Below are 21,902 nucleotides of genomic sequence, written 5' to 3'. Positions count from 1 at the left end.
GTGACAGCACCCCAAACCAAGACTAGTCAAGCGTGGACAGACCACAGTAAGCAGAGCCCTTACTCACTGACTAGTCCAACAGCAGTCAGCCCAGCTCGGCGTCTGTCTTTCAGACTTTTATTGCACCAAGCTCTCACCAACCACTAAAAGTAAGTCCCACATTTAGTCTCCGTTACCGTCCTCCTGCTCCTGTTCTAGCACGACACCAGCTACATTCCACAGCAGCTACACCACATTATTTATAGACAAAAAGGAAAATAAAAGCATTGTTTTGCACATAAACAGGACAGAAAACAAACATTTAAAATCACTCGTATAGTCATTTTGATATGAAGTGTTTATTATGTTGTTTTTTGTGCATTTCCTCGTTGTTTTATTAAATACAAGAGTTCAAGATCATGACTCATCTCTCATCTTTGTTTGTTTACTGTGAAAAACTGGATACATTTACACTCTGCAGGCCTCAGACTGTGTGACAAAGAGTAAACACTTCATATCAAGGTGTAAAAAGGTTGAACACAAAGAGTCAAAGTGCAGTTCAGCTTCGATTTTAGTCCGAAGTATCTCCGTCTCTCTGTCTTTCAGGTCCACATCACTCAGTATGCAGACTCCGTGGCCTCCCACCTCGCCAAGATCCTGGATTCGGACAAACACAGTGATGTAATTTCTTCAGCCAAGTACGTGCCCACGAAAACAAATAGGGACGGGAGGAGAAAGCAGGTGGAGGATAGAGGGGAAGATGAGTGTCTGTTTAGTGGGTATTGATTTAGTTTGCTTTGGTCTCTTCCCAACGGACACACATTTTCTCACAGTCCCCTCCAAGTGAAAGAGACCGATGAATCAGTGTTTCGGGGTCATCCTCAGTGCATTAGTACATTAGTAGTCTTCCTTTGGGGAGAGTCGAGCAGCCATTACAGAGCACTTTCCTCCACCTCCACTGATCTTTGTGTGTTTTTTAAACTGCTGCTGATTGTAGCAGAATCCTGCGGCACGTTTAAAATACCTCAGAGACTTTAGGAGCACACTCAAAGCACATTTTCACGGAAACATAACGGCAGTGTTGTCGGACGAAGACGATGTGTCTTTTTTTACATCACACAGTGGAATTTTTAAAGCTTATTTTAAGGTTTTAAGGGTCACGAGAAACACACAATTCAAGTGCGAAGTATCATAAAAATTCAATTTGGTGGATTTTACCAGGATCAGCGAGTTCAGGGCGACACGTTTCTGTCTTTTCTCTCGCTTCAATTTTGTCCAAAAAATAAAAAGAAGTGTCGATGGAGGCCTTGTAAAAAATAATATAAAGATTCAGGCTGTTATGAGAGTTTATATCGTACATAGGGCTGTGTGTTATTAGGCAATATCACATGGCTGCAGAGCCCGCTTGCCCAGCTCCTGTTCTGGCACGACACTGGCTCTGTTCCCTGCCAGCATTCGCTCTGTAAACCACCTCTTCTTCTTCTCGATGGTCCAAAACCGACAACATTTTTTCCATAAAATATCCAGTTTCACCAAAATCAGTCAAATCGTTGGTGGTGTGTGACTTCTCTCGAACCCGGAGCCCAAAGTTACATAGTGTGAGAACAGATGTACGAACCCGGAGCCCAAAGTTACATAGTGTGAGAACAGATGTACGAATGACATTCACCTGATTTCACATCAGTGTAACATAAAAAACGACTTAAAATTAGTTATTTTATGGTATAAATGTTGCACAATGTTGCTTTAAAACTCTAAAAGTTTACGTGTTTAGATGTTTTACCTGCTGATACCACAGTAAAGTCGCGGATAGTCGAGATTTGAGCATGTTTTCTAAATATGCAGATGAGATAAATGACCTGATATTGATTTAAATATCTTCTGAGCATCAAAAGACAATAATATAACGGGTGAATTTCTGATAGCAGGCAGGACGATTCAAGATCGACTTTAAGAGGCGACGTAAGTTTGCAGTCCAAACAAAGTGACCTTGAATCGTGCTGTCAAACTTTTTCTCTGCTGCTGTTAAGAAACGATCGACTCATTTAAACTTCTCCCACGTCAAAGTGATCGGGGACATTTGCACGACATCCAGCAGCACTTCCACAAAGCAACTGAGCGGACACTTAATTTTACATGATCCAATATTTGCTTAAATGCGTGTTAAGTTTGGAGAAACATCCCCGCTGAGTCATGCAGCAGCTGTGAGTACACAGTGAGTGTGTGGAGGCGACGTAGCTGACAGGCAGGTGGGCGTCGATTGTGTGTGACTGCGCAGCGAATCACCAAATCTGAAACGTGTTCACCTGCTAATTTGATTAATTTAAAAAATAAAGAAAAAATCATATTAACCTTCACCTCCTCCTCCTCTCTCCTCCACCCACCCTCTCCCTGTCAGGTTTCTGTGTGGGACGGTGAATGATTTTGTGGCGGAGGTGGGGAAGGCGTACGAGAGAGCCACGGAGAACAAGGAGGAGGCAGATGCGATGGCAAAGAAGGTAAATGGTTTTGTGTATAATCGTATGCATTATGTAAGAGGCTTGTGTAACAGTAACTAGTGGGCAGTGTAGGTGTGTGTGTGTGTGTTGTGTTGAAGGTTCATCATTCCCTCTAGTGCTCAATATTTTCTATCTACATAACAATCCAGTTTAAAGAACAGTCGAAGCTGGGAGGCTGAACACGAGTGTTAAAGAGCTGCGGGTTGTGTTTTGTAACCAGCGATAACTGAGTACATTTACTCACCGTACTTAAGTACAAGTTTGAGGTACTTGAACTTGAGTATTCTCATTTTAAAGCCGCTTTCTACATGAAAAGCAACATTGTGTCGGATTCTTTGGGATTTAGCATCACGGTGTAATCCCACTGTGGTAAATTTAGACAGGTGTACTTGTGTCGTCCACTAATCAGATGATCGGTGGTTCGATCTCTGGTTCGATTCCCTGTCGAAGTGTCCTTGGGCAAGATACTGAACCCCAAATTGCTCCCAAAGGCTGTGCCATCATTTACTTATGATCAAAAACTGGCTTTGCTAACAGCCAAACATCAACAAGGTCAACAACAACAAGACATGGCAGCAGCTAATATTACCCACTAGTCCAAAAGCAGTCAGCCCAGCTTGGCGTCTGTCTTCGTCGGTTTTCTCTTTGGTCTTTTCGGCCTCATTGATCATGTCCATAGTCCATGTCCATGACCCGCTTGCCCAGCTCCTGTTCTGGCACGACACTGTCAGCATTCCCACAGGTCCCAGGCTTGAAAAAAACCTCATCTTCTTATTCCCAGTGGTGCAAAACGCTGGTGCTCTGAGCGTCCAGGCAGCCCGGCTAACAAACTGAGCTAACAGCAGCTACACTTGGCAGCAGTTTACTTCACTGTCCGTCAGGAAACTCGAGCTAAGGCAGAGCAGAAAAACATTTTTCTCCATAAAATATGATCCAGTTTCACCAAAATCAGTGAAATAGTTGATGGTGTTGCATCAAAGTGATTTAAAATCTGTTATTTGATGGTAGAAAAGTTACCAAATGTTGCTTTAAGAGATTCTGATTGGTAGAAAAGTTACCAAATGTTGCTTTAAGAGATTCTGATATTGCTCGAAAAAGTCAGTTTTTTTAATTCTAGTGAAGATCCCAAAGTTACTAAACACGTCCATCTGATGTTAAGCGGTTAAACTAACTAACTACAGCAGCTGTCTGTCACGGGCTGTTTAAAACTCCAATAAGAATCCAATAAGAGTTGGTTTGTGAAAATGTTTTCACCTGACGGAGGCGTCTCGAGCCTTCGCCTCTTCATCCTGTCGGAGCGCTTTGAGCTCCATCCAGCTTATCTGCCCATTGGGAAATTCACCTATTGCCTCTGCACACAAAACACCTGTGTGAGCTTTATAGGAATTGATTCCACGCTGGTTTCAGGTGTTACCGCAGACGCACAAATCAAAATTTAAGAACTGCTTCCCGGTATTGACGTGTATACTGTATCTGTCAATGTGAAAAATCTCTCTGTCTCCTTTTCTTGCAGTGTGCATTGCTGAACGAGAAACTCGATTCCCTCGTGAAGGCCTTAAGTGAGGAGGCGGAGGCCCAGGTAATAACACTGCCACTTATAATCAATGTGAAATTGTCACAGCAATCAGTGATTGCTTGATTAAAATCACCCAACTGTCCAGAACCGTAATACTTTATGGCAAGTGAAGTGTTTTGCACCAAAATAAGATTTGAACAGCCTGAACAAAATGTAGCAGTGGTTCACAGCTCATAGAAATATATAAACTTAATGTTTAACTTTGTTCTCACAAGTTTAAAATCTTGGGAACTGCTTGTTCTTCTTGGCCCCTGTGTCCTGTCAAGGCATTGACAATACATGTTGCAGATTTCTTTAATAAGAGCAAACAACAGTACAGCTACTTGAGAATTACATCCCAGTTTAAATGTGGTGAAGTCGGTCCTCGCTGTCGACTCTTCGGCAAATTTTCCCCCCAGAAAGCAGCCTCCGTCTCCGGCAGTGAGAGCCGGTTTAGTCCTGCTGTTTACTGATGATTGTCATGTGATGAAACTTTGAGCAACCTACACTGTTATAACAAACATGAGTAATATGATAGTTGGTAGTATCTCTCTGGAAAAGTCAGCATGACCCGGTCAGTCCTCCATGACGACTCTTCGGCGAACTTCCCCCCCAGAAAGCAGCCTCCGTCTCCCGCAGTGAGAGGCGATTAAGTCCCTCGATTTATGGATATGATGGTGAACTCACAATGTCTTGCATGGTGGGTCAGGGTCCCCTCACAACAAAATCTTACAGCTTTGTTGGCAAAAAAACCCATTGACATTAACGTAATTATGTATATTTCTGGTTCTGGTTATTGATGACAACTTAAACTCTCTACAAGACAAAGATCAGGGCTTTGTTTTCAGCGTTTTGATAAACTGGGAATGAGGTTAAAATGACTAGTTGATTTTAAACTGAATAGTTTTGGAGCCAGTCCTCTTAAAAGTCTGCATTTTGAAGAGTTTGTTGTCGAATTGGATCCGTGTAAGGACACGTAAATAGATATCTTCAGCTTACGATGAACTTGAAGTTACAGAGAAGACACTATATTTCTGAGATACTGACTGATGTTGTTGGCTCAGGGAGAATCTAAAGTGGTCCTGCCTAACTTACAAGACCCGAGATTTTTTAACATCCCTCTGATTCAACCCGGTCCTTTAGAGGAGAAACCGTAAAAAAAACAATGAGGGTTTTTTTTCACTCGTAAGTTTCCTCACAGGAGCTGAAAAAACAAAACAAAGCGGCGTATAGCTTTTTGTGTCTGCGCTCCCTTTGGAGTCTTTTATTCTCAGATTGATGTCGGCGTTTCAAAAGAAGTAATGCAGCCCTCAAAATGTCAGCATGACTTCAACCTCCTGCTCAATAAAAGAGGGATAGACAGATAAATAAAATAAATATACACCTTGCTCAGTTCTGCCTTTTAGATGATTATGAACCGCTGCCTCCTTTTGCCAGAAATAAGAGATGTTGCATTACTAAAAGGCTTCACAAAGAATAAAGATTTATGAATGAGACTTTTTTCTGGTTTAGTCATAATTTGTTAATGCTGCAGGATTCCCACAGCTCTTAATGTGACATAAATCTCAAAGGGGAGTTGAGTAACATCAAGAATTTAACAAAGTCACATAACGGGATTCATTCCACTGTCGCCATGTTTCCTTTTCTTTTCCCTGCCACATCCAGGTGGTGCCAGCGGGTTCGGTGCCAAGCCAGGAGAGTGGCAGCTCGAGTCCCGGTGAAAGTGGCGGCGAGTCCGGTTCAGAGGGTAAAACATACCGGTCCAAGGAGCAGCTGATGCTCAGAGCCAACAGCCTGAAGAAAGCCCTCAGACAGATCATTGAACAGGCTGAGAAAGGTAAGAGGGAAGAGCTGTGGTGTTTCTTTTCCTCTTCTTTTTACCTGACACGCCTGATTTGTTCCTGTATTAAGATCACGCATGTTTTTGTTTTAAGTGGTGGATGAGCAGAACCGACACACGCAGGTCCAGAGGATGTCGTCCTCGTCCTCCATCAAAAGAGAAAACAGCGAGGAGCTGAAGGATGCTGAGCCACGTAAGTGTCCATTTTAGTTTGGACCAGGACCTTCTTTTTTCTGTTGTTGTTCTTATTAATATTATCATTATCATATTCTGCCTCTGTCCAGGTCAAGTAAGCTTAAGTCCCACCTCCCCCATTGTCCTTGAGAAACCGGAGAGCCTCAACACCGTCACCTTCAGCGAAGAGTCTGTGTAAGTCCAAACAATCTGCTACACCATCACAGCTGTGGCACTCCTGTATCGATGTATCGTCACGTTTTGATAGACACATCTCAATATTTTCTGTATTTATAGACAATGTTCAGAGAAGTGTGTGATGAACAACTACTTTGGCATCGGCCTGGACGCCAAGATTTCCCTCGAATTCAACAACAAGAGAGACGAGCACCCTAAAAAATGCAGGTACGATCTGCTCACAGCTCATTTATGAAATTAAATAACAGCTCATTGCGGTGCTGTAAGAAGAAGTTAGATCACAGACACATACAGCAGCTAATCGTCTGCATATAAAGAAAGTCAAATCTTCGTAACTAGAATATCCTGATTGTACTGAGGGTGCAGACAACAAAGTCTTGATGAGACGCCTGTCTTGAGTACAACTGATGCTATTAGGGAGTAATAAAGGAGTTTAATGAGGCAAAAAACATCAATCCAAAATATAAAACCTCGTATAAATAAACATCCAAAGTCCACCTCTGCAACCTCCCTGGATAAATTACGAGAGTAAAAAAAGACAAAGTTTGATTCTAATGAATTAAAACCAGCGTTGTTTGGTTTCTTCTTCCCGTCTCCTCCTGCAGCAGTCGCACCAAGAACATGATGTGGTACGGAGTGCTGGGGACTAAAGAGCTGGTCCAGAAAACGTACAAGAACCTGGAGCAGCGAGTTCAGCTCGAGGTGAGACAGACACATGCGATTGAGGGCTTGTTTTTTTGGGTGAAAACCAAATGCTATCAGCTGTTTTTTTACCTCTTGCGTCCTGTGTTTTTTTTTCTCTCTTCAGTGTGATGGCGTTCCCATGTCTCTGCCGAGTCTGCAGGGCTTGGCTGTGCTCAACATCCCCAGCTATGCAGGCGGTATAAACTTCTGGGGAGGCACCAAGGAGGATAACGTGAGTGTTGTAAAAGAAATTTGATGTAAACGCTGCACACGGTACCCTCCCGATGAATTGCTACTTTAATGTGGTGTTGGGGTTTGTTGTTGGGAGTAAGTTGCTGCCCCAAGCGAAGGAGTTCAAGTATCTCAGAGTCTTGTTCTTGATGGGGAAAATGGAGCGTGAGATGCACTGATGGGTTGGATTGGTGCGGTATCACGTTGTACCGGACTGTTGTGGGGAAGTCGAAAGACAAAGCTCTCGATTTTCCAGTCCATCCACGTTCCAGCCCTCACCTTTGAGGTCATGAGCTTTGGGTAGTGCCCGAAAGAACAACAATGAAATGGTGGACAAATGAGCTGACCCCAGATAAGCAGAAGGAAATAGATGGATTTAAAGTCACAGTACGTTTTTTTTCTCCTTTTGTTTAGAACTTCGGCGCTCCGTCGTTTGACGATAAGAAGCTGGAGGTGGTGGCGGTGTTTGGCAGCATGCAGATGGCCATGTCCAGAGTCATCAACCTGCAGCACCACCGCATCGCACAGGTGAAACATCTCCTCGGTCTGTTACTTTGGTTCAGAGCAAATAACATCCCCATCAGCCCCAGTTGTACTTTGTGTTTGGTACTAATTACCAAATGTTAGATCATGATAAACTCACACAGCCAACATGGCTTTTTATGATATTCAGCATTAAATTAAAGAACTACAATCATGAGTAAGTCGTGCGGGGGTTAGCAGCTGTACACCAAAAATATATTTACATACGAGTCATCCCATGAAACCAGTTCAGATTTTAGATTTCTCACCAGGCGTTAGTCACGGTGTACTTTTATTGTAGGCCACGAGAGATGTGACAAAGTAGGTGGTGTCAACCGGAGGAAAAAAGATAATTTATGAGTAGAAATATAAAATGTTTTAGACATTTAAGTTGATTTTTGGAAAGACTCTTCTTGTCGTTGATGTTTTTCTACCTCTGTTTGTTCTTTTGTTGCGTCAGAGCAGCTTAGAAGAAAAACAAAATGACACACTTGTACTATTCCTGTAGCTTTAAAACAGGTTTCACAGGATCACATGAAACGATTCAATGTCCAACAGCATTGGACAAAAAAAAAGAACAAGACGTCTCATCTGAAGGCTGATGATGTTTTTTTCCGCTCTGCTGCTTCTCAGTGCCGCCAGGTCAAGATCACCATCCTCGGGGAGGAGGGCGTCCCTGTGCAGGTGGACGGAGAGGCCTGGATCCAACCGCCCGGCATCGTCAAGATCACCCACAAGAACCGAGCGCAGATGCTCACCAGAGACCGAGTAATGGCCTCAAATTACTTTACTTTACACGTTTACAGTGTGAAAAACAACAGTATTGGCTCTTGGTTTCATAAATATTGCAGCTCTCCAGCTTTTTTTATTTCTATTTCGGGATTTCTTAAATCAAATTCATACCCACTGTGTTTGTTCTCTCTTCACGCTGTTCAAACCTTTTGAGCGCTCTCTTGAGCCAAGCACATTCGGGCAGTTTGTTTCCATGGTTTCCCTCTGTAAGTACCGCAGAGAGAGAAGAATGCCGGCTCGCTGGTTTTATCCTCCTAAATGTGGCTTTTATTCAGTCAAACGGTGACACTAATGTTTTCAGGTGAGCGTCGTCCCCCCGCTGGGTGCCCGTTTGAGGCATAATAACTGACAGGTTGTTAAATTAAATTCATCTCTGGATGCAGTAAAACAACCTTTTCTTTCTTCCCCTCACAGATGTGTAGATAAAGTTGTCTCTTGTATCTCAACATGAGGTCAAATTTCTGTTCTTTATTCATTTTTTGCCGTCTTTGTACACAACCAGGCGTTTGAGAGTACGCTCAAGTCCTGGGAGGACAAGAGGAAGATCGACAGCTACCGCGCCAGCAGGCCTCGCCTTAACTCCCAGCAGTCCATGGAGTACCTGACCGAGGAGGAGTGCGCTCAGGTTCAGCAGCTGGGCATCGTGGCCGACACGCTCATCAACAAGTAAGAAGAACCGCGACGTGTACAGGAAGCTGGTTGATGTCTGAAATCTGAGATCCATGAAGCTCTGAGGTGCAAAATGTCACAATTACAGAGACTTACTGACTGACTTCACCTTTAGAAAGACTTTAATGGACAATGACAAAGTTATAAATACAAGAGCAGCTCTACTTTTTTTGTCTTAGCTTCCTCCGTCAAAATCCTCTTCTGCCAGCTTGCCGAGCTCCTGTTCTGGCACGACACCAGTACTTGGGGTGATTGTACCCGGAGCGCAAAGTTAGTTTATGGTAGAACAGCTACACAATGTTGCTTTAATGATTCATACGTCTATGTAACTTCTACATAATGAAACGTAACGTTTGTAAAGTCGTCGTTCTTTGTTGTTTCTTTGCTACTGTTAATGACAGACTTCCTGTAGAAGTTCCACAATAAAAGCCTGAACAACATTAATTTACAGATCGGAAAATGACGTGACGTCACACTGAAACATCATTACAGGAACATATTTCTGTGACTGCTAGAGGTGATTGAAGATACAACTCGTACAGCCGATCAGTTTCATCAGATGTGTGTGTTCGTCTTGAAGTGCTCGTTCGGGGAATTTTGCTCCACATTTTGGAATTCCTTCATCCCAATTAGCTCGTTTATTTGCTGAGTTTTCCGCCGTTGCACTGATGAGGTCTTTTTCCTCTGAGGACTTCTCAGCTTGTCTCAGTTTGTCTGGTTTATTACAATCTTCCTTAATCACGTTTGCAAGGCGATAAACACTTTAGCTTTCTGTGAACTTGACTCAGAATTGTTATAATTTCTTGTGTGATTGCCGGAAATAGGTGGGGAGAGATTTGATTTGAGGTATGCACTATGATTTTCCACGAATGCCACGTTGAGATGACTTAAAGTCAAAGTGGAGATGTTTGGAGGGCAGATAAGACGCGTGAAAATCTTCTTTTTTATCCGTGAAGTCAAAGTTTTGAATCTTCAAACTAACTTTGAAGGTGGGAGGGACGGAGAATAAAAAAACTGGGCTTTTGTCCCATCGACAGACTGAGACAACTTGTTGGAATAATCACCATAATTGTGCCCTTTCAGCTCGCTGAAATAATAATTATAGCTCTTACGAGTCGATGATTTCCTCCCTCGTTCCTCCCCAGGATCCGAGAGGCGGCCAAGACCCACAAGCTGGTGGAGCAAGAGTTGGCCCACGCCGTCAACGCCACCGCCCTGGTGCTCACTGAGGCCAAACTGTCCAGCCCCGAGGTAAGATGAGCGGGAGGCAGATGGATGGACATATGGCTCGTATGATTGACGAAATGGAAGAGTAAAGCAGATTAAAGATTTTAAGCAATACGCTCGAGTCTCTTTTTGCAGCCTGCGAACCTGAAATGCATCAGAGACGTCATAGAAAAACAGATTTTGGACAAAGAAATGCTTAAATTAATTCAAAATGACCTGCGTTAAACTAAAAGGGTTCAGTTAAAATATAATAATGAGCTGTATTTTGAACATTTCATTGTTAAATTTACATTTTCTTCTGTAATTTTAATAAAATAATTAATTTCGTTATATATTTAAGCAATATTACACCCCAGGGTGTGCTTTACCGTCATTATTGGCATGACGGTGATATGTAAGCATCACTGAAGTGCCAATAATGACGGTAAAGCACATCCTCAAATGTAATATTGCAATTATACAATTACCAACGTGAATATAAACATAAAATCAAAGGCTAATACCTGGAAAACAATCAGTGACTGCAGTAGACACAGTTTACTACTCCAGAAAGTAGTCCGAGCTTTAGTAACAACCTGCAACAGAGGCGATTTCTAGTTTCCCAAACTGAATAAATACCATTTACCACATTTACCATATTTTTAAACTAATGCATGTTCATTCATATTTGGATAAATTAAACACAAAACATCAGATTGAACATTGAGAAATGGAAGCAAAATATCCAGTTTTTGTTGTTTAGATGTTTAAAGGACTCTTCTTTTATTATTGGACATCTTTGAGCTCGATGATGCAAAATCAAGTCATTTGTTTTTTTGTTTTTTCTTAGTGTCTTAGTCGCAGCACGGCGGTGGAAATTGTCAACAGCAGCAAAGTTCTCCAGGCTGAAACCAGGATGCTGCTCGATGGAAAACTACTGGTACAACTCTTCAATTTCATCCACGTCCTCTCTCCGTTGTCTTCTTTGTTCGCCTCGCCTGTTGTTCTCCGTCCAAACCGGTCGGGCTTTCGACGTCTCACGTTTCAGTTTCTGCAGTTTTGTCATGTTTTTGTTTGCTGTGGATTTATTTATTTACCCTGGCAGGAGGTCTGCTTTTATATTCATGAGAGCTCTTTTGTGCAGAAGAGCAAACATAATGACAAACATACAGACAACAATACTTAAAATGTTTATCTAAACTCATCTCCTCCTCTGCTCCGAGTGCGACACAAAGCAAAGAGAACCAAACCAGTTTTGAAATGTTTTAACTAATCAGGAGGAACTTGTTTTATCTGCTCTCATATTTAAATGGTGAAACTGTGATAAGAGTGTGCACGCATTATATTTACACAGGGTGTTAGAATCTACATCATCTTCAGACGGTTAGAAAAACCAGAGCAGATGTTTAACATTCAGTATTTTCATATCAACAGATGGAAGATATTTTCCCGTTTTATCCTTCCTTATGATCAAATATCACATTTGTATGTTGACGCCATACGAGCCATTTCTCAGCTTTAGGCAGTATTCAAACACAATCAGGTTTGTAATGGAGCCGCCGTGAAACAATCGGGAAATTTTTATTTTTTTATTTCTCTGATTAACCAACTTTATCGAGGCCAGCGCTCACTCACTCTCATTCACTGTCTACGTCGCTCAACCAAAACAAAAAGAATGTAACGCCTTTGTGTCTTTGCAGCGTAATTTGAGAATCAGACTTTTTTCTAAAAGTTAAATCTGGCAAAATTTTTACGACGCATGTCACTGCGTTTTTTTTTTTTTTGGCAGACAAAATGTACTACCACCATTCAAATGAATGGAAAAACCTGCGTTTTCGCCGCAGCGCCTGATCCTGACACTACGTAGATGGTAGAAGCACATAAACCAAGAAAAATTACCAAATCCGAGCAAGTTAACCAAGTCTGGCGGGTTCTGAAACACTCCTGAAGTCACGGCGTGATATTGGCGTCCATTGACTGTTGGGTCCTCGACACTTCTTTTTAAAGGTGCTGTGAGATTTAAAGGTAACACGACTTTCTCTTCGACCTCCACAGTCGGATTCTCCAGAGGAAGAGGAGCTTCGGACGACTCTCAACAGCCTCAGCGCTGAGCTCCACAAGCTGGACGACATCCACTGGATCTGTCCGCTCATGCAGTGTTCAGAGGAGGTCTGTGTTTATTTATATATATATGAGAGAAAGTCCACGTTAAAATGTAGACCGGGCCTCCTTTGTCTGACGATGTTGTTGTTTTGTAGGAGTCGGTGAGAGGCAGCAGTAAGAGCAGCAGCAGCATGAAGCTGAAGATCATCCCCAAGGTGAAGAAGGAGAGAGAGAAGCTCCACAAGCAGAAGTCCAACAGCTCCCTCTCAGGTGAGACGTCACCATCTGATCTTTGCCTCAGAGCCACGGCGTTACGCCCGTATCACTTCCCTTTGTCTGGAAGGAGACGCGACGGTTCATCTTGGGGATGTCTCTGATCGGCATCCAGACATTTGTTGATAGATGGTTTGCCCGAGGTACGCCAGCTGTCTGAAACTCCCCAATGTGAAACGAGTCCTCACGGCGACAATATGCAAACCGTTTTAATTCCCCTTCACCGAAAAACAAGAAGCTCCTCAGTTCAGGTCGGATCCTGGCGTTTATTCATGGATCATAACAGACCCCGAGTCCTTTTTTCTGTTTGCTGTGTTCTGCAGTCATTCCTCAGAGCGACATTACAAACATTGTGTCAGTTCAGCTTTGTTGAAAACACAGAGACAGTCGCAGACACATTTCAAATTTCGGTATAAAAATCCTGATGTTTTGCTCGAGTTACGGCGCGCCCCCGTTGTCGTGAAACTCAATCCGAGCAAGTTGGTCTAGATTGTGTTTCTCGGTACATGAGCTGCCAAAACTTTGTGTTTGACGCTATAATCGTGCCAAGTAAGTCGACCATGAAGGTCTGAGATTTGCAATAATTTGACTTTCCTCTCCTGCAGGAACTTGGGATATCAGAAGTGGACCCAGCGAGGCCGATTCTTCGGGCAACTGAAGTCCTTGCACGAGGTGCTTTTATTACTGCCCCCCCCAGTTACCGTGACAACCAGGGGTGTGAGGTTGCACCCCTACCCTCCACTTCCTGTTCTCCCACCCTCTTAATTGCGATACCCAGTGGCCTGACGAGAGGTGTGAGGAAGAAAAGGATCTTCCCAAACAACTTTTTATGCTACCTCCTCCCTGCTTCACTTCTTTACCGTCCATTTCTTTTCTTTTCTTTTTTTGCAGGGAGGATTTTGTTTGTTTTTTTTCTTCTATTTTGACTTTTTAATTTATCGTTTTAACGTTAAGAGGCCTGGCTTTGCATCGCTGCATCGCTTTCACCGTTGGCTTTTGGTTTTTTTCCGTTTACCTGCTTCGACGTGAGAGAACAAAAAAGGGACGAACTGAAACGTCAAAGCGTCGTGTTTACGTGGTGCTCTGCCTTTGCATGTCGAGCACAGCCATCTATAAGTTGTTACTATCTTTTAATTCTCTCTCTCTCTCTCTCTCTTACTTAAAACTTATTATAGCCTTTTTAGATTTATTTTGTTTTTGGTCGACTTTCAAAGAGTATTTATTTGTTGTTGCTACTGCCATGAGAACTCGAAAAAATGGCAACAAATCAACAAAAATGAACAAACTGAAACATCTCAACCTTCTCGTCTACTGAACTAAATGTTGCAAAAAAAAGAATAATAATAATGTACCGAGGAATGTACTTGTGTGGATATGTATTAATCTGTGAATAACGATAATGTTAAAATTATATATATACATATATATATATAAGATTTCACAAAGGTTCTACTGTCGTGGTTCTAAAGTGGTTCTTAATAGGCTGTCGTCGTCTGACTTGTGTGAACCGAGGCTGCAAAAAAATGTTAAAAAAGAAAAAACGATGAGCCATTTCATCTGGATTCAGCCTCATGACGAGATCTTGACAAGTACGGTACGTCACTCAGTTATTACCAAGGTCTAAAGTGTGTTTTTTAATGTGGGGAGAACCATTTTTAGGTACAGTACCAGATGAAATGACTCAGTGAGTGTACGGTGGAGGTGTTTACAGAAGGAGGAAGCATCAAGGACGCATTAACGGAAACTTAGTATACTACTTTGCCATACTCCTGATTGTATATGTAATATAAGAATAAGAGTCAGTGGATATTTTATTTTGCCTTGTCCGTGGTTAAGAGCTTTTATCATTATTATTATTATTACAAATAGATATTTTTTTGTTATCCTATTTTCCCGATGGTAATCTGTGAAGCTGTCCAAGCTTTGCTGCTTCCCCCCTTTGACAAACTCCTTGGCCACTGTGCATATAATAATCGAAGCTGTTTCGTGTGTCCCTGCATGCAAACTTAGCCTTCCTTCGCCTCACAGTTCGGCTGAAGTTGCCTCAATAATGGTGAATTTTATTTAATATTTTTTTAGCCTGTTTGTTCCAGACCAGCAGCACTTTCGAAGTTTGCTTTAAGCCTGACGGTTTCACTGCGAGATGAAGACTTGAAATGTCTTAAATACTGTGCTGTTCAAACGTCGAGAGAGGTTAGAAACGAAACACCAAGATTTAATGTATCTGATTATTAATGATCTTGGAGACGAGTGCTGCTTGTTTGGAAACGGCCAAAAAAAAAAAAAGTGTTCTGGAGGCAACTTCCACCTGGGTTTTTTTTACGGTAATGTTCTTGAAAAGAAATGGTCAGACATTTTTTGGGGGGTGAAATTTTGCTTATTTGCTGCATTATCCTGCAAGATTGACAGGAAATGTGATATTTTTCATCTCTGTGCACTCAGTAAAGATGTTTAGCAAAAAAAAAGGACGAAATCCTCAATATCTAACTTATTAAGCAACATTTTCTTTTACTAATGATGTTAAATATACAGTAGATAAAAGACAACTTTGTAACTGTTAGAGCTTTGAGGTAGGCCCAACAGCTTTGTCATACAACATGGTTCACTACTGGCTAAGTTTGCTATGACAAAGTTATTGTTCAATATTTTCTTTTACTCAACGTGTAAAATATACAATAGATAAAAGACGTAGTAAAGTTGGCTTTCTCAGAACTATTTTGTATGACAAAATTAAGGAAAAAAACAAATATTGTTAAACATTTTCTTTTACTAAGTGTTTTAAGTATACAGTAGATAAAAGATAAGTTTGTCATAAGAAAGGATAAACAAAGCTATCTCCATACTGAATGGACAGAGATGAAGTTTATGCAGAACTTTTCTTCCGATACTCTATAAAACAGCAAAAAAGTAAAATTTTAATAGTCAGGATGTAAAAAAAAAGATTAAGATTAAACCTGAGTTAAATATTAGCTACAAACTGAAACGTAGTGCGTGAAGGTACTATGAAGAACCACAGGAACGTATTTCTTTTCTTAACTAAAGTTGATTTGCTGCGATAAAACTATTTTAAAAAAAAGGGAGAAAACATTAAAATACTTTGACTCAGGTCTGATCAAGAAGGACAAAGTCACGAGCTGTGAGCTTTTCCCCACCATTCACATAAAGGGTTGATTTTCTCAGTTATTTACACGTTTTATTGTACCAACCCTTGATCGGGCGGAGTTTTTACTGTGAGGCGTCGTAGATGTTCAGCTCTGGTAGGATTGTGCTACTGTATTCATAGTGTGCCAGCTATACGCTCTACACCTTAGAGGCTTTAGTGGTGTTGTGCCAAGTTTGTACCGAGTTCAGTGGGTTACGAGACATACAAAGCGTGCGTGAGAGCGTGCGAGCTTCAGACGCGAAAGTTGTTGTATGTCGTACATTTCAAAGTTTACTGTATCTTGCCTTTGCACTTTACGAAGACGCAAACTTAACGGGAGGGGGGAAGAAGACATTTGTGTGCATGTGTGCGGCGTGTGTGCGTGTGTTTAAAGATTTCGAGTGTTTTACGAGTGTTTTTTTAAATTGATTTGATGACAGATCTTTTATTTATGATAAATGTATACGGACAAAAAAAGTGTGTTGATAAAATGTAATATATCTAACCAAACGTTAAAAAAAAAAGATAAATATATAAAGATGTATACAGAAATGTTTATTACGTCAGTGGTTGTACGATTTACTCCCACAGCAGCTTGAGATTTCCCATTTAAACGCCAATGTTATTACATGTGATCGTTCTACTGCCATTGAAATGTTGCACCAATTGGTATTGAAATAGTATTCTAAGAAAAAAAAGCCAAAGTTATTGGATTTCTCCATTGTTATTACAATGAGTCGTTTACACACACACACAAAAAACGAACAGATGTCATTTCAGCCTATATTTTGCAGATATTTGGGTGAATTTTTTTGTGTATAGTTTTGAAAATTGTAAAAAAGTCTTATTGAGAGGAAAAAAAAAAAAAAACAAAAACAAAAAAACTACCTTGTGCTTTAATTAGTGTGTTTTCACATATGTGGAAGCCATTTCGGGATTTTAAAAGAGAACTAGTTGCCTATGTTTAATGGTCTTTCAACCAAGGATTTCGTAGATTTTGTTTGTTTGTTTGTTTTTAAGTGTCATAATTTATCTTTTTTTTGGTTGTTGTTAGAATTTTTTGTCTTTTTTTTTCAAACAGCAAATTTTCTTTATTTTTTTTTTTTGACTGAAACTCTTCCAAGGAGTTAAAACGGAGCTGAGAAGAAAAAAAAAAAAAAAAAAACGACTGCTGATGAACTGCTGATATTGAACACCCCACCATGTTTGTGCAACAGTATTTCCATTGACAACATTTGTGAACGCACCCCCCCTCTCTCCTCTTTATGATCTGAACAGCCTATATTATTGAGACTGTGTGCGCCAATGCTGGAAGCCAGACTAGATGTTGCACGACCTTGTACGTCGCGAGGTGTTTCTATTGTGTTATCGTGTGCAGTGTGTAACAAAGACAAAGTCAGCGCAAAACATTTGGAGATTAAATGAATTATTGAAGTGTGAAGCTTGTGTCTTTGGTTTAACGTGTTGTCGATGATGCGTGTTTGAGTTGTACGTTATGGACACGAAATGTTTACGGAATTCCACCGAACAGCGTCTGAGAGCAACGTTAAAGTTTGTAGACTTGTAGTACAATAATACGTACAAAGTGTAATGAATAACTTTTATATTCCTAATGAAATTTATTTATTTATTTGAATATTTGCAGCATACAAATGTAATGTTACTATATTTTCAGTAAACTTCAGGCGTTAAGTGCCAAAATTGTACAAATTTTTGTTGTAGAATTTTACATTTTGCCCAGAAAATTTTAGTATTTGTGCCACTGGTGTTTTGTACCGCTGGGAAGAAGAAGAGGAGGTGTTGTTGTGCCAGAACTGGAGCTGGGGAAGCAAGGTAATGGTAACCTTAATGGACACAATTGCAGAGGCGAAGTGACCGAAGAGGACGTCGACAGATGAAGGTAAGGAGAGAAAAGGTGAGAGTAAATCTGGGACTGACTTTTAGTCGCTTCTTGCTGTTGGACTAGAAATATTATCTGGCTGCCGTGTCTTCTTGTTGTTGTTGTTGTTGTTGTTGTTGTTGTTGTTGTTGTTGTTGTTGTTGTTGTTGTTGTTGTTGTTGTTGTTGTTGTTGTTGTTGTTGACCTTGTTGATGTTTGTTTGGCTGTTAGCCTTTTGCCTAATCATGTACGATACATCTGTCTCTTGTTGTGGCTCCACTATCAACCGTCAACCTGTTACATTAAAGAAACGCATGTGTTGAAATACAATTTGAGCATGACTCAGGAGCTAAAGGTTAACTGTTTTGTTTACAACAACCGGTGGAAACCCAAATGACTCATCAGGCTTTTAAATGAATCATCAATCTTAATCTTTGTGCTTGAATGTCGGGGACGAGCGATGGATAATGGCTCTTTATACAATCGATCCAACCTTCTGTGTTAGTTTATTTCTGTGTAGATTGTAGACGTATGAAAAGACGATTTTTAGAAACAGACAGTGAAGTTTTTAATTTATTGGAGAAAAACTTTTTCATTCCAAGCATTAAAATTAAATTAAAAAGAAATTAAAGATCCAGTGTGTTTGTAGGTAAATTTCTCCTGAACGAGTGAAGAAGTGGTTGCAGCTTGAGAGTTGTAATTATTTCAGAAATCAACATTTAATTTACTTGCTAACGCAAATCAAATGTCCTCAAGCTCTGGCATGTCTTCGAATCCTCCCTCTTGCTCCTCCTGCCTCCTCTGCTCCTCCAGTTTCTTCTTCTCCTCCTCCGCCTTCTTCCTCTCCTCCATCGCCCTCTTCATGTCCTCCTCCACCTCCTTCCTCTTTTGGGCCACTTCCTCTTTCTTCCTCTCCTCGTCTTTGGCCTTCTCCTCCTCCGTCTTCTTCCTCCCCGTGTCGTGGGCCCATTCGTCGTCCGAGTCGCTGATGTCGTCGTCGTCGATGTCCCAGTCGGGCTTGATCTCCTCTGTGGGTTCGACGTCGTCTACCGGCTCGGGCTCGGGCTTGTAGTTCGGGTCCTCGAGTTTTCCCCAGGCCACCTGGTCGGCCTTACGGAGGGTGATCTCCACTTTGGATGGGACCATGTTGACCGAGCTGTGTTTGACGTCCATCACCTGGAAGGAAAGAGTCGGACGTTGAGGTTCATCCGAGTTATTGGTTCTTCTTCCCAGGACAAGCTTGAAGAAAGTGTGGAGTCAACAGCTGACAGTAAGTATTTCTAGAATTCACTTAAATCTAATTTAACTAGGAGTAATTTAACTCTGCTGAACCTGAAGCTGGACTTGCACAAGACTATTGGTCCAGCCAAACGATTCATGTGACTCAGGTGTGAACAAGCGACACCCTCCTGAAACCACAGCCTTTTCTAATTTCCAAAAGGACTCAGCGAGTGGCACCTGCACCTATTTCAACAGGCATTCTGCGCTGCAGCGTCAGCGGAAGCGTCAGCCCTCGTCGGAAGCCCTCCTCGTGTGAAGACCTACTTGGGTAAAGACCAGCGAGTCTACCTGCGCGAGTCCACCGAGCAAGGCAAAACTAGCCTCCATCTGTCCTACCTAGATCACCATGTGCTTCTCTGTTGGCCTGTGGAACTGCCAGTCTGCTGTCAACAAGGTGGACTTTATCCCAGCTTATGCCAGCAGTCTATCCCTGGACCTACTGGCCCTCACCGAAACCTGGCTTAAAACAGAAACACCGCCACTCGGGCAGCTCAGTCCTTCTCCCATACCCCCCGTCTCTCCAAGCGAGGAGGAGGAACTGGGGTCCTGGTTAACAACAAATGGAACTATGCTCCCCTGCTCCTCAACACCAACTACTGCTCATTTGAACACCATGCAATCAAAGTCATACCTCCAGTCAAATGCTCAGTGATCGTCATCTACCGTCCTCCTGGACCTCTGGGTGATTTCGTCAATGAGTTAGACACGCTACCGTCCTCGATCCCTGAACTTCAGTGCCCGCTGCTGGTCCTCAGTGATTTCAACATCCATCTAGGCCAGGCATGTCCAAACTGTTCCACAAAGGGCCAGTGTGGCTGCAGGTTTTTGTTCCAACCAACCAAGAGCACACAGTTTGACCAATCAACTCTCTGAAAACTGAGACCAGTTGATTAAATGAGTCAAGTCTGGTGTGCTGCTGTTTGGTTGGAAGGAAAACCTGCAGCCACACCAGACCCTTTGTGGAACAGTTTGGACACCCCTGATCTAGGCAAAGCTTACGCCACAGACTTTCTATCCCTCATCAACTCATTCCACATGCAACTAGTCAGTACTCCCCCAACTCACAAAAATGGCAATCATCTGGATCTCGTCCTTACCAAAAACTGCAAAACTGATGACATAATGGTCACACCATTACATACCTCGGACCACTTCTTCATCCACTTCATGGTTTCCCTCCCAGAACTACCTACCACCCCTCAACCCATGACCACCTCTCGACGCAATCTCCGCAACTTGTCTGCCACCCACTTCGCCTCAGTCGTCGCTACTGCCCTTCCCCCTCCCAACAGTTTCTCTCCACTAGATGTCAATGCAGCCACAGAAACTCGCAGTTCCACACTAACCGCATGCCTAGATACCCTGTGCCCTCTTTCTAGCAAACCAGCACACTCCACTCAGAGCTGCAGAACGGAAATGGCACAAATCCAAAAACCACGCTGACCTAGAAGCCTTCCAATCTCTCCTAGCGTCATTCTCTTCATCTGTCACGACTGCAAAAATGGAATATTACAACAAGAAAATCAGCAGCACAACTGACTCACGGAAACTCCTCCTCCACCCCCCCCTGCCACCAACCTCACCGCTGACAGCTTTGCCTCCTTCTTCACAGACAAGGTGGCGACTATCAGCAAACAATTTTGTGATCCCACAGTCACAACCTGCTACCCCCCCGAGACAACAGCACAACTCTCTCCTCGTTCACCCCTCTCTCGGAAGACGAGGTATCCAAACTGATCATTAACAACCGACACACCACCTGCCCGCTGGACCCCATCCCCTCTAAACTCCTACAAGATATCGCTCCTACGGTAGTCCCACCGATCACATCCTAATCGACGGCGGGCAGCGGCCGAGCTTGACCTGTAGCCTGAACAGGAGCTGAGCGGCCATATTGGGTCAGGTTCGGTCTGATTTTTCTATATTGTTACAATGCATCGCGAGACTGACCTCGCTACGGAGGAAATGTGCTCAGAGAGAGAAAACGACGATCATTTTTAGTACGACGCCCAGGGTTTTTAAGCATCATGGTTAGGGTATATGTGACATACCCCAATTTCCAGGTTGATAGTCATGGCAGATTGACTCATTGGGCAGGGATGACCAGGAGTTCGGTTTTTTTGACAGATTAAGCTGGAGAGTGGTGGTCTTCATCCAAGTGACGGATCGAGAGAGACCGGAGGAGATGCGTGAGGAGACCGTGGTGTAGTCCGTGCTGGAACGACAGGTATAGCTGCTGTGTTCATCGGCATAGCAGTGTGAGGAAGCTGTGTGAGCGTTATAACATGGGACCAGCGAGGTGGTGTAGATGGCAAACAGAAGGGGACCAAGCACCGACCCTGCATGGATCCCCATGGAGAGGGTATGAGTCGACCGACAGACGACCTTGCCAAGACACAATTTAAAGGAGCGGTCCAGCGAGGAGGTAGGACTCGAGCCAGAGTGGGCAGAGCCTGTAATGCCCATGTTATGTTAGCGCTAGTGTGGTTAGGAGTATGTCGAGATTGATGTATCAAAGGCAGCCGATAATAAGTCGAGAAGGACTGAGTACCGATGATTGCCCTCGTGCTCTGGCTGTTTTTAGGCTTCTGAGACAGATAGTAAGGGTCCGTTTCGGTGGAGTGACGGCAGAATCTTCGAAACCTGATTGTTTTGGGTTCAAGTAGGTTGGTGATGGGTGAGGAAGTCAGGGATTGTTTAGAGAACGCCCTCTCATGGTTTTTGAGAGGAAGGGGAGCAGTGGACACCAGCTGACTTAAATTTCAACAAGGGCGGGGTTAAGCGTTTCTAGACTTTTCAGTAATGGCGTAACTCTGGCTTGTTTGAAGGCTGCTAGAAATTACGCCTGAGGACAGTGAGGCATTTAAATAACAGAT

The 21,902-nt window shown here is 42.6% G+C and overlaps 2 protein-coding genes across 3 annotated transcripts in view; one reads left to right on the top strand and one right to left on the bottom strand.

The window, feature by feature from the left end:
* The window catches only part of si:dkey-172j4.3 (diacylglycerol kinase delta), a 73,969-nt gene extending 56,665 nt beyond the window's left edge, over positions 1–17,304 (top strand). For both annotated transcript variants that reach the window (XM_019266025.2, XM_019266026.2), the window contains 17 exons: positions 586–677; positions 2,378–2,477; positions 3,991–4,056; positions 5,698–5,869; positions 5,967–6,065; positions 6,157–6,241; positions 6,344–6,451; positions 6,850–6,946; positions 7,053–7,160; positions 7,574–7,687; positions 8,315–8,449; positions 8,976–9,139; positions 10,288–10,393; positions 11,199–11,288; positions 12,404–12,517; positions 12,607–12,721; positions 13,330–17,304. In XM_019266025.2, the coding sequence (XP_019121570.2) occupies positions 586–677; positions 2,378–2,477; positions 3,991–4,056; positions 5,698–5,869; positions 5,967–6,065; positions 6,157–6,241; positions 6,344–6,451; positions 6,850–6,946; positions 7,053–7,160; positions 7,574–7,687; positions 8,315–8,449; positions 8,976–9,139; positions 10,288–10,393; positions 11,199–11,288; positions 12,404–12,517; positions 12,607–12,721; positions 13,330–13,382 (1,818 nt within the window). In that variant the 3' untranslated portion in view covers positions 13,383–17,304. The remainder of the gene's footprint in view (positions 1–585; positions 678–2,377; positions 2,478–3,990; positions 4,057–5,697; positions 5,870–5,966; positions 6,066–6,156; positions 6,242–6,343; positions 6,452–6,849; positions 6,947–7,052; positions 7,161–7,573; positions 7,688–8,314; positions 8,450–8,975; positions 9,140–10,287; positions 10,394–11,198; positions 11,289–12,403; positions 12,518–12,606; positions 12,722–13,329) is intronic.
* A 996-nt stretch (positions 17,305–18,300) lies between these two features.
* Positions 18,301–21,902, bottom strand: part of zgc:92429 (cysteine and histidine-rich domain-containing protein 1) — a 17,031-nt gene continuing 13,429 nt past the window's right edge. The window contains exon 11 of the mRNA XM_027287877.1: positions 18,301–18,921. Within this exon, the coding sequence (XP_027143678.1) occupies positions 18,487–18,921 (435 nt within the window). The 3' untranslated portion in view covers positions 18,301–18,486. The remainder of the gene's footprint in view (positions 18,922–21,902) is intronic.

The sequence above is a fragment of the Larimichthys crocea genome, chromosome XIV (assembly GCF_000972845.2).
Source record: "Larimichthys crocea isolate SSNF chromosome XIV, L_crocea_2.0, whole genome shotgun sequence".
In the NCBI taxonomy this organism is placed as follows: domain Eukaryota; kingdom Metazoa; phylum Chordata; class Actinopteri; family Sciaenidae; genus Larimichthys; species Larimichthys crocea.
Note: the sequence above shows the minus strand (reverse complement) of the source record. Positions and strands in the feature narration are given on the sequence as shown.